This window comes from Cebus imitator, unplaced genomic scaffold (assembly GCF_001604975.1).
Source record: "Cebus imitator isolate Cc_AM_T3 unplaced genomic scaffold, Cebus_imitator-1.0 Scaffold280, whole genome shotgun sequence".
In the NCBI taxonomy this organism is placed as follows: domain Eukaryota; kingdom Metazoa; phylum Chordata; class Mammalia; order Primates; family Cebidae; genus Cebus; species Cebus imitator.
In genome coordinates, this window is record NW_016107595.1 from 3,608,044 (window position 1) to 3,620,751 (window position 12,708).

The 12,708-nt window shown below is 58.6% G+C and overlaps 2 protein-coding genes across 6 annotated transcripts in view; both read right to left on the bottom strand.

Annotated features, from left to right (window-relative positions):
- LPAR2 (lysophosphatidic acid receptor 2) overlaps positions 1–3,088 on the bottom strand; it is a 5,274-nt gene extending 2,186 nt beyond the window's left edge. The window contains exons 1-3 of one of the 3 annotated variants that reach the window (XM_017501393.2): positions 2,007–3,088; positions 1,505–1,885; positions 456–1,197 (exon numbers count right to left, since the gene is read on the bottom strand). In XM_017501393.2, coding sequence (XP_017356882.1) covers positions 456–1,197 — 742 coding nt within the window. In that variant the 5' untranslated portion in view covers positions 1,505–1,885; positions 2,007–3,088. Of the gene's footprint in view, positions 1–455; positions 1,419–1,504; positions 1,886–2,006 lie in introns of all 3 variants that reach the window. The other 2 variants (XM_037728803.1, XM_017501394.2) reach the window with 2 other exon arrangements.
- A 276-nt stretch (positions 3,089–3,364) lies between these two features.
- LOC108284599 (GEM interacting protein) overlaps positions 3,365–12,708 on the bottom strand; it is a 15,156-nt gene continuing 5,812 nt past the window's right edge. For 2 of the 3 annotated variants that reach the window (XM_017501388.2, XM_017501392.2), the window contains exons 8-21: positions 12,505–12,585; positions 12,262–12,432; positions 11,994–12,131; positions 11,430–11,626; positions 10,975–11,087; positions 10,769–10,858; positions 9,282–9,359; positions 9,039–9,193; positions 8,653–8,841; positions 8,419–8,556; positions 8,134–8,330; positions 7,430–7,817; positions 4,343–4,409; positions 3,365–4,211 (exon numbers count right to left, since the gene is read on the bottom strand). In XM_017501388.2, coding sequence (XP_017356877.1) covers positions 3,838–4,211; positions 4,343–4,409; positions 7,430–7,817; positions 8,134–8,330; positions 8,419–8,556; positions 8,653–8,841; positions 9,039–9,193; positions 9,282–9,359; positions 10,769–10,858; positions 10,975–11,087; positions 11,430–11,626; positions 11,994–12,131; positions 12,262–12,432; positions 12,505–12,585 — 2,376 coding nt within the window. In that variant the 3' untranslated portion in view covers positions 3,365–3,837. The remainder of the gene's footprint in view (positions 4,212–4,342; positions 4,410–7,429; positions 7,818–8,133; positions 8,331–8,418; positions 8,557–8,652; positions 8,842–9,038; positions 9,194–9,281; positions 9,360–10,768; positions 10,859–10,974; positions 11,088–11,429; positions 11,627–11,993; positions 12,132–12,261; positions 12,433–12,504; positions 12,586–12,708) is intronic. The other variant, XM_017501391.2, reaches the window with a different exon arrangement.

The window sequence follows — 12,708 nt, forward strand, 5'->3', positions numbered from 1 at the left end:
AAATGTCCTTCCCCACTTACCCTGGAAAAAAAAAAACTGAAATGTAAAAATATGTATAGATTAAAAAATAATTTAAAGGCTTTTTGTTAAACCAGGCTTAACATTGCTAAAAACTCTTAAGGGTTTCCCACAAAACTCAAAATAAAATATGACCCCTGTCCATGCCCCCTGAGGCCTTGCTGAACCCTCCTCACAAGCCAGTTTTCCTCTTTAGAGGCTCTGGCCTGGTACTGCCTTGAAGTTTTTACTTTGTGTCTCCTCTGCCTGGAACTCTCTCTGTTCCTGTCAGCATTCAGGCCTCTGCTCGCAGACCACCTCCCTAAAGGACATTCCCCACCTAAGTCAGCCACCCATCACCCTCTATCAGGTAGCTTGTTTTGCTTGTTGCTTCGCAGTGTCTTGTGGGAAATTGGGGGAAGCAGGGTCCCTGTGGGCCCCCCGAGGGTCCCACTCACCCAGGATGATGACAACAGTCTTAACCAGGCTGAGCGTGGTCTCTCGGTAGCGGGGGTGGCAGCTGACATGCTCCGCCATGCGCTGCACTCGCCGCCGCACATAGAAGAAAATGCGGGTGTAGACAGCCACCATGAGCAGGAAGACAAGCAGGCTGGACAGAGCCCAGACGGCCAAATAGGAGCGGCTGAGCAGGGGTGCCATGCGTGAGCAGCGGTCCAGGGCGCAGAGGCAGTGCCAGGAGTGGGCAGGCAGCAGCCCCAGGCCCAGGGCAGCCATCCACACGCCCACAATGAGCATGACGACGCGGCCACGGGGCAGGCGGCTGTGCAGCTGCACGGCCATCACGCTGCGGTGCCGCTCCACCGCGATGGCCAGCAGTGTGGCCACCGACGCCGTGAGGCTTGTGTCCAGCAAGCCCTGCCGCAGGAACCAGCCCTCAAGGGAAAGCCGGGCTGTGCGGGGGCCGGTGTGGAACATGAGGAAGAGGTACGCCACGCCTGCGAAGAGGTCAGCCGCGGCCAGGTTGCCCAGCAGGTAGTAGATGGGCTGGTGGAAGCGGCGGTTGGACGCGATGGCTGCAATGACCAGCAGGTTGGTCAGCAGCACCAGCACGCTGACGGTCAGCCCCAGTGCCACCACGACTATATCCTTGGGCCGCCAGTGGGAGCTGAGCTCCTTGCCACTGTTGTTATAGAAGAAGCCAATGGTCTCGTTGTAGTAGCACTGGCCCATGGTGACCATCTGGGGACACACAGAGATCAGTGCATGTGGCGCTTCTTGGAAGGACACAGGGAGGGGCGGCAGCTGCAGAGGAGGGTCAGCACAGGAAGGGGAAGGGTCTCGAATTCAGATGCCTTGGAGCAAAGTGGCAGTGGTGAGGACCAGGGTGGCCTGGAAAACGCAAGCTCCTTGGGGCTTGGGTGGGGGTTGACGAGCAGCTGTTTCTTATCTACTGCTAAGACCTGTGTGCACGACATCACACAAGTCAATGGGTTTTTTAACCAGAAGCAGCGAAACAAAACACATCCGTGGTCCAATCCCAACTCACCTGCCGCCACTGTGTGATCCGGTTTGGGTTGTGGGGAGAGGAGGGTTAGGGCAAGACAAAGGGGTGTGAGCTGCGGGACGAGATGAGGATGGGTCACTTGGTGCCGGAGTCAGTGTAGGGAGCAGAGACCCCGGGGCGTGGGTGCACAAGGGTGCGGTCACTTGCTAAGACCCTGCGAGGGGGCGGTGCCGAGACGTGGAGGTGATCGGAGTGGGCAGAGAGGCGGCCCCAGAAGTTGGGGAGCAGGATTTGGGCGCGAGTGCTTCCCAAACGGGCGGGGCACCGGGCTGTTCCGGGTGGGACGGAGGACATTGGCGGTCTCCGGGACAAAGACAGCGGTTGGGGAAGGGACGGCGGGCAGGGCCTCCAGGCGTCTCCAGGCTGGGGAAGGGGTAGGGGGAAAGGGATCAGGGGGCAGCGTCCTGGCCCCGCAGGCACGTGCCGCGCCCTACCCCCGGGCCCAGGCCCGCACCCGCCCGCCTCCCGTCCGTGCCGGCCTCACCTGGGCCACCCGTCACGCTGCAGACGAGGCAGGCTCGCGGGGGGTCGGGGAGGGTTCCAGGCCCATGGCCCGGCGACCGCGGCGGGAGCGGAGGAGCGTCCGGGTGCGCCCGGCGCGGGCTGCAGAGAGGGCACAGGAGGCGGGGTCTCCCCCGGCGCCCCGCCCCCACCCCGGCCACCTGGGGAGCCCCGCCCCGCCCCGCCACCTGGGAGAGCCCCGCCTTCGAGGCCGCGTCGGTGGCGGAGTCGCCCGGAACCGCAACCCTCCAGTTTCCTCCCCGCCTCGCGGCCCCTCAGTCGCCTCTCTCTATTTCCGGCGGGGGACCCCCACCCGGGTTCCTGCACACCTCACGCGCCCGCAGTTTCGAGTCACTCGGGCGACCCGAGAATTCCCACCGTGACCTCGCGCCGCCAGGGTGTAGTTCTAGGTGGTCTAGGGTCCGCGCCCCGGGTCCGGACCCCCACCCTCCCAGCCCCACCCCGAGCTCTTCTTCGTGTCCAATCGGCCGCCGAGTTACTAGCCACTCCCTGATCCGACCCGGCTCCCACTGCCCGGACCCCCGCCCAGCCTCTGCTTTCCAAGCTTGCAGCTACCGGGCGCCGCGGCCTCCCGCGCGGGGCACATCTCTGCGGCCCCAGCTGATCGTGGACAAGCTAGGGTTTTGCAGTCCCGCCCCCGCACTCCCCCACCCTGGGACAGCGCTGCCTCCTGCACAGCCTGGCCCTGCCCTGCCCTGCGGCTTCCTCCCTCGGCCCCCGTGCAGCGGCCCGGGGCTCCCACGGTCCACAGCACACAGCCCCATTGTCCCGGTTATCTGCACTTTGTTATACTGTATCTGGTTATGCAGGACCGGACTGGGAACCCAGAGCTCCGGGAGGGCCGGGCCGGTGTGACTCATCCGGGTGCTGTGGCCCAGCTCCAGATGCCTTTAGGTAGGTGCACAAGCATGTTTGACGATGCCAGAAGGAGGCCTTGAGGCTGAGCGCAGTGGCCCACTCCTGTAATCCCAGCACTTTGGGAGGCCGAGGCAGGCGGATCAGGAGATCGAGACCATCCCAGGCCAACATGGTGAAACCCGTCTCTACTAAAAATACAAAAAATTTAGCTAGGCCTGGTGGCACAGGCCTGTAGTCCCAGCTACTAAGGAGGCTGAGGCAGGAGAATCACCTGAACTTGGGAGGCAGAGGTTACAGTGAGCCGAGATCGTGCCACTGCACTCCAGCCTGGCCACAGAGTGAGACTCCATCCATTTCAATAAACAAAAAAGGAGGAGGCCTGGATTCCCCTGATTGGTAAATAAGGGGCAAGGACTGCTGCCTACACTGGGCTCTCCCCTGGCAGAGACAAACCCAAGGGCATATAGGACACAGTTTATTAGAGGCCATCAGACCCCAAGCACCACCAGAATGTGGAGTCTGAGCTGCCCATCTCCTCCAAGGTCACTTGGAGTGCAAGGAGGCAGGCAGGTGTGGGGGAGTGACCACAACCAAAGTAGCAAAAGGCACCCCTGTCCCAGGGGTCAGAGGCTAGGATGCACTCCAAAGATCTCATAACCTATATTGACCCTGAGTATTGACCCTGAGTGACCTCTGAGCTCGAGTGACCCTGACGCTTGGCAATGAGCTGTGTCTAGTGGGGGGATTCTGGGACATTGCCCCCAAAAAGGGTTTTAGACCTCCCCCAGGCCATGTATTAAACAGTTTTTCCTAATAGGGACCCTCTTGACCTCCCAACATTGAACTCCTGGCTGGGTGTTTGGCCACCAGGTGGCGGGAGGTAGGGAGATCTGGGTCTGTCTTCTCAGTCCTGGGCCTCTTCCCTGCCGGGGTGGTCAGAGATGGTCCTCGGTTTCCTCAGGCTGGACGTCTGGGCAGCAGGTGGCCCTGGGCACAGCCTCGCTGTCCAGTTTGGACAGTAGCCGGGCTGTCTCCTGGGTGATCTCAAAATGCTTGGGCAGCGGGGTGCGGCGCAGGGGGCTGCCCTCACGGGAGGTGGTTGCAGGGCTGGGCCCCCGCCCCCGCAAACTCCCTCTGGGCACTGATGTGATGGGGGTCTCTTCGCACAGCTTGGAAGCCACCAGGGCCAGACTGGACAGCTGGTGGGTGACAGGCCGCACACCGCCCCGGGGATACTTCACTGGCTGGCGGCTGAAGTGGCCACGAGACTGTGTCCCCAGGAGTGAGTCCTCAGGGCCTTGGCTGGACGCTGTGTGTACGGGTGAGCGGTCAGCGCAGAGTACTCCCAAGTTCTCTGGACACCCCCACACCAGGAATCATCTTTTAGCCAAGCCACCCTGGGGCCAGGGCAGCCCCAGAACCTCTCCCTCACATACTCACCTTCCCCTCCTCCATCTTTGATGTCTTCAGCCATTTCCTCTCTCTGGTCACTCTGTGGAGTTGGAATCTGCAGGGAGAAACCCAAGAATGAGACCCTAACACTAAAATCCCAAGATGGAGTGAGACTCCATCTCAAAATAATAATAATAATCATAGTAATAATCATAAGTATCCTGCCTGCCCTTCCGGCACAGAGCAGTGTCATTCATTGAGTCTGAGCTATGGGCTCCACTAGGGTGGGAGAATCCTTGTTTAGCAGAGGGCCAGCCCAGGGAGTGGCTCAGCTTTCTCCACGTTAGGACCAGGTGGGGCCTCTGAACTACCATCCTGGGCTGCTCTCTGCAACCTTATCAACCTTACTGTCGGCCGGGCGCGGTGGCTCACGCCTGTAATCCCAGCACTGTGGGAGGCCGAGGCGGGTGGATCACGAGGTCAAGAGATTGAGACCATCCTGGTCAACATGGTGAAACCCCGCCTCTACTAAAACTACAAAAAATTAGCTGGGCATGGTGGTGCATGCCTGTAATCCCAGCTACTCAGGAGGCTGAGGCAGGAGAATTGCCTGAACCCAGGAGGCGGAGGTTGCGGTGAGCCGAGATCGCGCCATTGCACTCCAGCCTGGGTAACAAGAGCGAAACTCCGTCTCAAAAAACAAAAAACAAAAAAACAAAAACCTTACTGTGCCATTTTTAGCTAAATGGTTGGTAGCTTGGGTTCTTTCTACACATCAGACACTGTCCTGAGCACTTTATGAGCCATTCCAGCTCTCAGAGACCCTCAGTTCACCAGTGGCCGCTTCCCAGCTCTGGGCCACTGCAGGAGAGATCCTTACTCTCAGGAATGCCGAGTGCAGCAGCCAGCAGCTCAGGCCTTGGGCATGGACTGTTCTAGCAGTCCAGAGCGGCGGGTGCTGCTGCTTCCTGGTTCACAGCTGAGCTCTGGATCCAGACTGGTGACCTTTGTTAAAGATTCTAGGCCAGGCACAGTGGCTCACACCTGTAATCCCAGCACTTTGGGAGGCTGAGGTGGGCGGATCACCTGAGGTTGGGAGTTGGAGACCAGCCTGACCAACATGGTGAAACCCCGTCTCTAATAAAAATACAAAAAAATTAGCCAGGCTGGGCACAGTGGCTCATGTCTGTTATCCCAGCACTTTGGGAAGCCAAGGTGGGCAGATCACGAGGTCAGGAGTTCGAGATCAGCCTAACATGATGAAATCCCATCTCTACCGAAAATATAAAAATTACTTGGGCATGGTGGCACGCACCTATAATCCCAGCTAGTCAGGAGGCTGAGGCAGGAGAATCGCTTGAACCTGGGAGGCAGCGGTTGCAGTGAGCCCCTGGGCAACAGAGTGAGACTCCGTCTCAAAAAAGAAAAAAAAAAATTAGCCAGGCATGGTGGCGCATGCCTGTAATCCAGCTACTCCAGAGGCTGAGGCAGGAGAATCACTTGAACCCAGGTGGCAGAGGTTGCGGTGAGCTGAGATCATGCCATTGCACTCCAGCCTGGGCAACAAGAGCAAAACTCCGTCCAAAAAAAAAAGATTCTAACTGCGGCCGGGTACAGTGGCTGACGCAGGTGGATTACTTGAGGTCGGGAGTTCAAGACCACCCTGGCCAACATGGTGAAACCTTGTCTCTGCTAAAAATACAAAAATTAGCCAGGTGTGGTGGCACGCACCTATAGTCCCAGCTACTCGGGGGACTGAGGCATGAGAATCAATTGAACCCGGGAGGTGGAGGCTGTGGTGAGCCAAGATTGCTCTAGCCTGGGCAACACAGTGAGATTCTTTCTCCAAAGACAAAAAAAAAGATTCCAACTGCTACAGCTCCCCTTTGAGGGCCATTCACTGGCTGAGAGCCTGCACTGTTTCATCCGTAAATGATTTTCACTAACAGCGCCTACTTCTCAGGACCGTGGAGAGGACAACAGGAAGCCTCTGTAGTATCCCCTGCATAGCAGGTGTGCATTCAGTGGTGGTCTGTGCCCTGTGCATAGAAGTGCTCTGTGGTGTTCCACATCCTGTGCATAGCAGATGCAAGGTTGGGGTGGCTGGCAGAGCCACCTGAGCCCACTCCTCTTTCATATCACTTCCTACCACCTTCCCCTTATTCAATACAGAGTGGGGCTGTGCTCCTACCTCAGGGCCTTTGCACTGGCTATTCCCTTTGCCTGGAACACCCTTCACCTGAGCTTCACGTGGCTGGCTCACTCCTTCACGTCCTTCCAGTCTTTGCTCAAATGCTCAAATCTACCTGCTCTATAAGACCTGCTCCGTGCTACAGACTGCCCTCTACGCTCCCACAGTACTGCTCCCCCGTGTCCTGTGTCTCTTTTGTTTTGTTTTGTTTTTTGGAGATGGAGTCTCGCTCTGTCGCCCAGGCTGGAGTGCAGTGGCGCCATCTTGGCTCACTACAACCTCTGCTTCCCAGGCTCAAGCGATTCTCCTGCCTCAGCCTCCCGAGTAGCTGGGATTAACAGGTGCACACCACCATGCCCGGCTAATTTTTATATTTTTAGTAGAGGCGGGGTTTCTCCATGTTAGTCAGGCTGGTCTTGAACTCCTGACCTCGGGTGATGTGCCTGCCTCAGCCTCCCAGAGTGCTGGGATTACAGGCATGAGCCACCACGCCCAGCCATTACTCTGTCTTTTAATGATCGTTACCCTTATCGCCATCACCTTATCACGTCCCAGATAACAGACTTAGTGTCACGTTTATTGTTGGTCTCTCTCCACTAAAAGGCAGGCACAGAGAGGACAAGGTCTTTGGATATTTAGCTCATGGATGTATCTGCAATGCCTACGACAATGCTTGGCACACAGTAGATGTTCAATAAATATTCTGTGGGAGGCATGAATGAGCAACCATGTTCGTACCTCTGCAGGGCTGTCCCCTCTGGTTACACCATCTCTGCCCACTGCTCATTCCTCACTATTCCTTCCAGAATGAACACAAGTTAAATGAGGAAGGGAGGGGGAGAATGAAGGAAATTTTCCAATTTTCAAAGGAAGATGAAAGAGAGGGTAAGGAACTGAACAGAGACAAGGCCCTCTCCACGGCTGTGGGCCCCGTGGGTTCCTACCTCAGTGGGTGTAGCGGTGGGATGCTGCTCCACGTCACTGTGGGGCTGGGGGTCCGGGCCGGGGGACGAGGCTAGGATAGGGGGCTGGGAGTCCGGGTCAAGGTGCAGGGGTGGCGGTTGGGGGCTGGCTGTGAGGGACCCAGGGGCTGGGCTGGAGTCTTGGGGTGGGGGCTCGGTGGCCTGGGGGAGCTCATCCATCCCAAAGATCTGCTCGTAGTGCACGATGAGGAACTCCACAAGCTGGGCCTGATGCCCAGAGTCCAGCAGGCAACTGACAGGGATGGCGCCGGCTGCCCGAGGACCATCCGGTGGCCGCAGCAGCGTTGGCCCGAACACAATGCCCAGATTGTTGGCAGACATCTTGTTTTCCATAAACCGTGCAGCCACCCTGGGGATGGTGTGAAGAGAAAGGTCAGGGTACAAGGTGCAAGGTCATTGGTCTGAGGGCAAGGGTGGGACCTGCAGGCCAGCTTCGTGGTGACTTGCCCGTATCACAGGTGTAAGTCCTCTGAGACCAGCAGCCACATATCCAGGGTTGGGGGTCAGGGGTCAGTAGCCAAAGTTAGGAATCATGGATTAAGGTTCAGAGTTCGGAGAACATAGGCCAAAGGTCAGAGGTCAGTGTCAGGGGTCGGCCAGGGAAGTCAGTAGTCACGCGTCCAGGGAAGAGGGTGGCGTTTCAGGGCTCAGGGGCCCGTGCACACCTGAACAGATGGGCCACCAGGTGCCGCAGGGTGTTGTAGTTAGAGTGAGGCAGCTGCGCCAAGAGGGTCTTGAGTGAGGGGATAACCTCAGGGCTGCGGCTGGGGGTCCTGCGGTCGTCCCCAGGGTCTGCATGCAGGGTCTTAGCCAGAGAGATGAAGGCGTCGTAGAGGTGGAAGGGGATCACGGGGTCGGTGAGCTGGGGGCGGAACGGAGGGCGCGATACGAGTGTGGGTGGGCTGCGGAGGGCCCCTGCCCACGCCCCCCTCAGTGTCCTGAGCACCCACCTCCTGGAGAAACCGCTTGAGGACACTCGAGACATCGTGAGGCGAGTTCCCCGACAGCTCCACCAACGCTCGGCCATTCTCGAAAGCCTGGCACAGACGCTCCACACGGACCCGGGACCCGCTGACCCGGTAAATGCCCTGCAGGGTGAGGGGGAGAGACGGACGCCTGGTTCACGATCAGGCCATTGATTTGCTCAGGTCACTTCCGGGGATGATGAAGGGTCAGGGCAGCACCTGCACATCCAGGGCGCGGTGTTCTATCTCAGCTGTGCACCTTGTGACCACAAAGGGTACCTCCTCCGGGAAGTCTCTGGGGAGCTGCAGGAAGTCGACCCCAAAGATGGGTGTCCGGGCTGGGAGCCGCCTATGTCCACAGAGGATCAGCAGAGTCTCCAGGCAGCGCTTGTGGCAGGTCAGGAAGCACTGCAGGGAAGGTCACAGGGACAGGGGGTCATTAGGGACCAGTGGGGGAAGAGCTAACAGGGATCCTCAAGGAATGGGGGCTTATGGGAGACATCAGATTAGGGTGGGTCCTGGGGGCAGAAAGGTTGTAGGAATCTTAGGTTGGGGAGGTGATCAGGGGTCAGCAGAGATTATTTGGTCATCGGCCCAGGCCACACCTCCTCACACTCCGTCCCGCTGACCATGAAGGCTTCACACTCGCGGCACTTGGCTGGGCCCCGCAGTCGCCGCAGCCGGTGGGTCTGAGCCGCGCTGGACAGCGTCCACTTCCTGAAGGGGCTCCCCAGCCCATTCTCCAGCCCGTCTCCCAGGTCTGCAGGGAGACAGGGTCAGGGGTGCCTGGTCCACCTCCTGCCCTGCGCTGTCCCATCCTGCCCTACCCTGTCTGCTTCCAGCCTCACCAGGGTCTCGCTCCTCAAAGTCATCTGAGGACTCAGTGCCTGTGGACGAAGCCTTCACCAGCCGCCGCCTGCCAGCGCCTGGGGTCAGAGGAATCATGGGAGATTCCTGGGCTACGGAGGCACTCCTGCTTTATTAGGGCTTCCAGCACCACCCACTAATTCCCAAGGGGTCAGAGATCAGGAGAGGGATTAGACAGGTCAGTGGTTAAGGGTTGGAGAATTGGGTCAGCAGCCCGGGGTCGGGGCAGGGGGTGGTTCAGAAGCTGGATCAAGAGGTTGAGGAAATAGGCTGGGCATGGTGGCTCATGCCTATAATCCCAGCACTTTGGGAGGCTGAGGCAGGAGGATCACATGAGGCAAGGAGTTTGAGACCAGCCTGGCCAACATGGCAAAACCTCATCTCTACTAAAACTACAAAAATTAGCCAGGCATGGTGGTGGGTAGCTGTAGTCCCAGCTATTCAGGAGGCTGAGGCATGAGAATCGCTTGAACCTGGGAGGTGGAGGTTGCAATAAGCCAAGATTGCACCACTGCACTCCAGCCTGGGCAACAGAGCAAGACTCTGTGTCAAAAAAATATTCAAAGGTCCCATCTCTCGGCTTTGGAGACCCCTCCGTCTCTGTACAGGGGAGCCTCTTCTTTCTTTCTTCCCCCTTCTTTCTTTTTTTTTTTTTGAGACGGAGTTTCACTCATGTTACCCAGGCTGGAGTGCAATGGCGCGATCTCGGCTCACCGCAACCTCCGCCTCCTGGGTTCAGGCAATTCTCCTGCCTCAGCCTCCTGAGTAGCTGGGATTACAGGCACGTGCCACCATGCCCAGCTAATTTTTTTTGTATTTTTAGTAGAGACGGGGTTTCACCATGTTGACCAGGATGGTCTCGATCTCTTGACCTCGTGATCCACCCGCCTCGGCCTCCCAAAGTGCTGGGATTACAGGCTTGAGCCACCGCGCCCGGCATCTTCCCCCTTCTTTCTTGCCTATTAAACTCCCTGCTCCTTAAAACTAAATTAAAGAAAGAAAGAAAAAGGCTGGGTGCAGTGGCTTACACCTGTAATCCCAGCACTTTGGGAGACTGAGGCAGGCAGATCACCTGAGGTCAGGAGTTTGAGATCAGCCTGGCCAACATGATGAAACCCCATCTCTACTAAAAAATATAAAAATCAGCTGGTGTGGTGGTGCATGCCTGTAATCCCATCTACTCTGGAGGCTGAGACAGGAGAAGCATTTGAACCTGGGAGGCAGAGGTTGCAGTGAGCTGAGATGCCACCACTGCTCTCCCCAACCTGGGTGACAGAGTGAGACTCTGTCTCTAAAAAATAAATAAATAAAAATTTTAAAAGGTGAAAAAAGAGGTTGAGGAAATATGGCAGGGGTGTGGGATAGGTCAGAGGTCAAAGGATAGTTAAAGATTGAGGGTCAGAGCTTGGCCAAGGGCTGGAGGATGGTCACAGGTGGAGTGTGGGTCAGGACCAGGTCCTATCCCTACCTGGGCTGGAAGTGGGAGAGTCCAGGGACCGAGACTCACTGCCGCCGCCCACGCTGTCCACATCACTGCCCGGAGTGGGGCCTGGAGTCCCTAGGTGGGACAGGTCAATAAGGATGGTCTTCTGCTCCCAACCCCTGCTCCTGCAACCCACCTATGGTGGGAATGAACTCCTAGCGCCACTCCTACACGGCCCTCATTGCGCTCACCTTGCCAGCGCCAGCCTGTGCCCGGGTCCTCCCAAGGGCCTGGCTCAGCTGAATTCTCATCCAGCCTTGGAGGTAGGGGCCCGGAGAGCTTCTTTCTGATGTCCAGAGGGGAGCTGAGAAGACAGGGGCTTGAAGGTTTAATCCCCAGGAAACTGGCCTGGGGTGATGGCACCCAGGCATCATGTTTAGGTACCAACTCCAAGCACTTAGCTCTGCAAGCCCTGATACCTATGGGCATTGTGGCCCCCTGAATACAGTAGCCCCAAATTCCTGCTCCTGCCCCTGCCCCTAGGACGGAGACAACCCATCCACCCTCCTAAGATTCCCCAGAGCCTGGAGTACTAAATTCCACTAAGGCTTTGTGTTCTCTGACCTCAGTACCCAGCCCCGCGGTGCCAACATCCTGGCATCGGGATTCCAGGGCTCGTTCCCGAGTCCCTGCTCCAGCGACCCACCTGTTCACGGAGGGAATGAGCTCCTGGAAGGAGAAGGCGGACGGTGGGGGCGGCGGGGCCTCGGGCTGCAGTACCCGCACAAACTCCTGGTAGCGCTGGCCCGGCTCAAAGGGCACGCAGCACTCGGCCAGGGCGGCGAAGGCGCGGGGGCCACGCTCCGCCTGTGCCCCCCGCAGCCGGAAGAGACCCAGGGTCACCTGCAGGGTGGCGACAGCAGGCTGGGGAGGGCAGGGGCGGGGCCTGGGAGCCTGGGGGTGGGGCCAGAACGGGGGCGGGGCCTGACCCTTAGAGATGCAAATATGTTTAGGGTTTGGAAGGCACCTGGGCGGCTTAGGAACCAGAGCAGTCGGCCAGGGGACTGGGCATGGTCAGAGCAGGGCCCGGTCATTCAGGAGACAGGACCCCATGAGGGTGGGGCCGAGACAGTGGGTCTGGGACGGGAACTGGCTGTAGAGGGAAACGGCCTAGTCCTGGTGTCCCCAGGGTGTCTTAGGGGTGAGAAGTGGGGCACTCAGTTGGGGCCCCAACAGGGTGAGGGAGGATGGCCCTAGGGATGGGCCTCACCCGCCTCAGCAGTTCGTCCCCCTGAAACACCAGCTTGCGCACGTGCGACACGATTCGCTGCTTGGCTGTCTCCAGGTCCTGCTGCCGCGCGTTGGCCTCTCGGATGCAGGCGTGGTACAGCACCTCGGCCTCCTGCACCTGGGGAAACGGAGGCCGGGAGCGGGGTGGGCCCAAATTCCTGCCCCTGCCCCTAAGACTGGGACGTGTGGGCGAGAGCGGAGGGCAGGGCGTGCCAAAGCACTGCAGGGGCTCGAGGCCGGCTGCCCACCTTGGCCTGGGCCTCCTCTCGAGAGCGCCGCCGCCGCTCCTGCTGCTTGCTAGGTCCCGGCGAGGCCTGGGGGGCCGGGTCCTCAGGGGACCCCTGGGAGCGCGCCCGCAGGTCTTCGCTGCGTTGCACATACTGCAACTGGGCACGCCGAAGTGCCTGCACCGCCTCATTCTGGGGGATGATGAGAAGGTCAGCATCCAAGCCTTGTTCTCAGCCCACCCCTCTCCCCATTCCGAGCCTCACCATCCGCTTCTGCTCTTTCATCCACTGCTCTTTGAACTCCTTCCGCCACTTCTCAATCTCAGTCCGTTTGGCGGCGAGGGGCTGGCAAGGGTTGGGAATGGGAATGGGGACGCTGCCTTAAGGCCACTCCAAAAGCACCCACCCAGTCCTTCCATTCTTGTGCCATATGCTTTGCCACCTCTGGACTTTTTTTTTTTTTTTTTT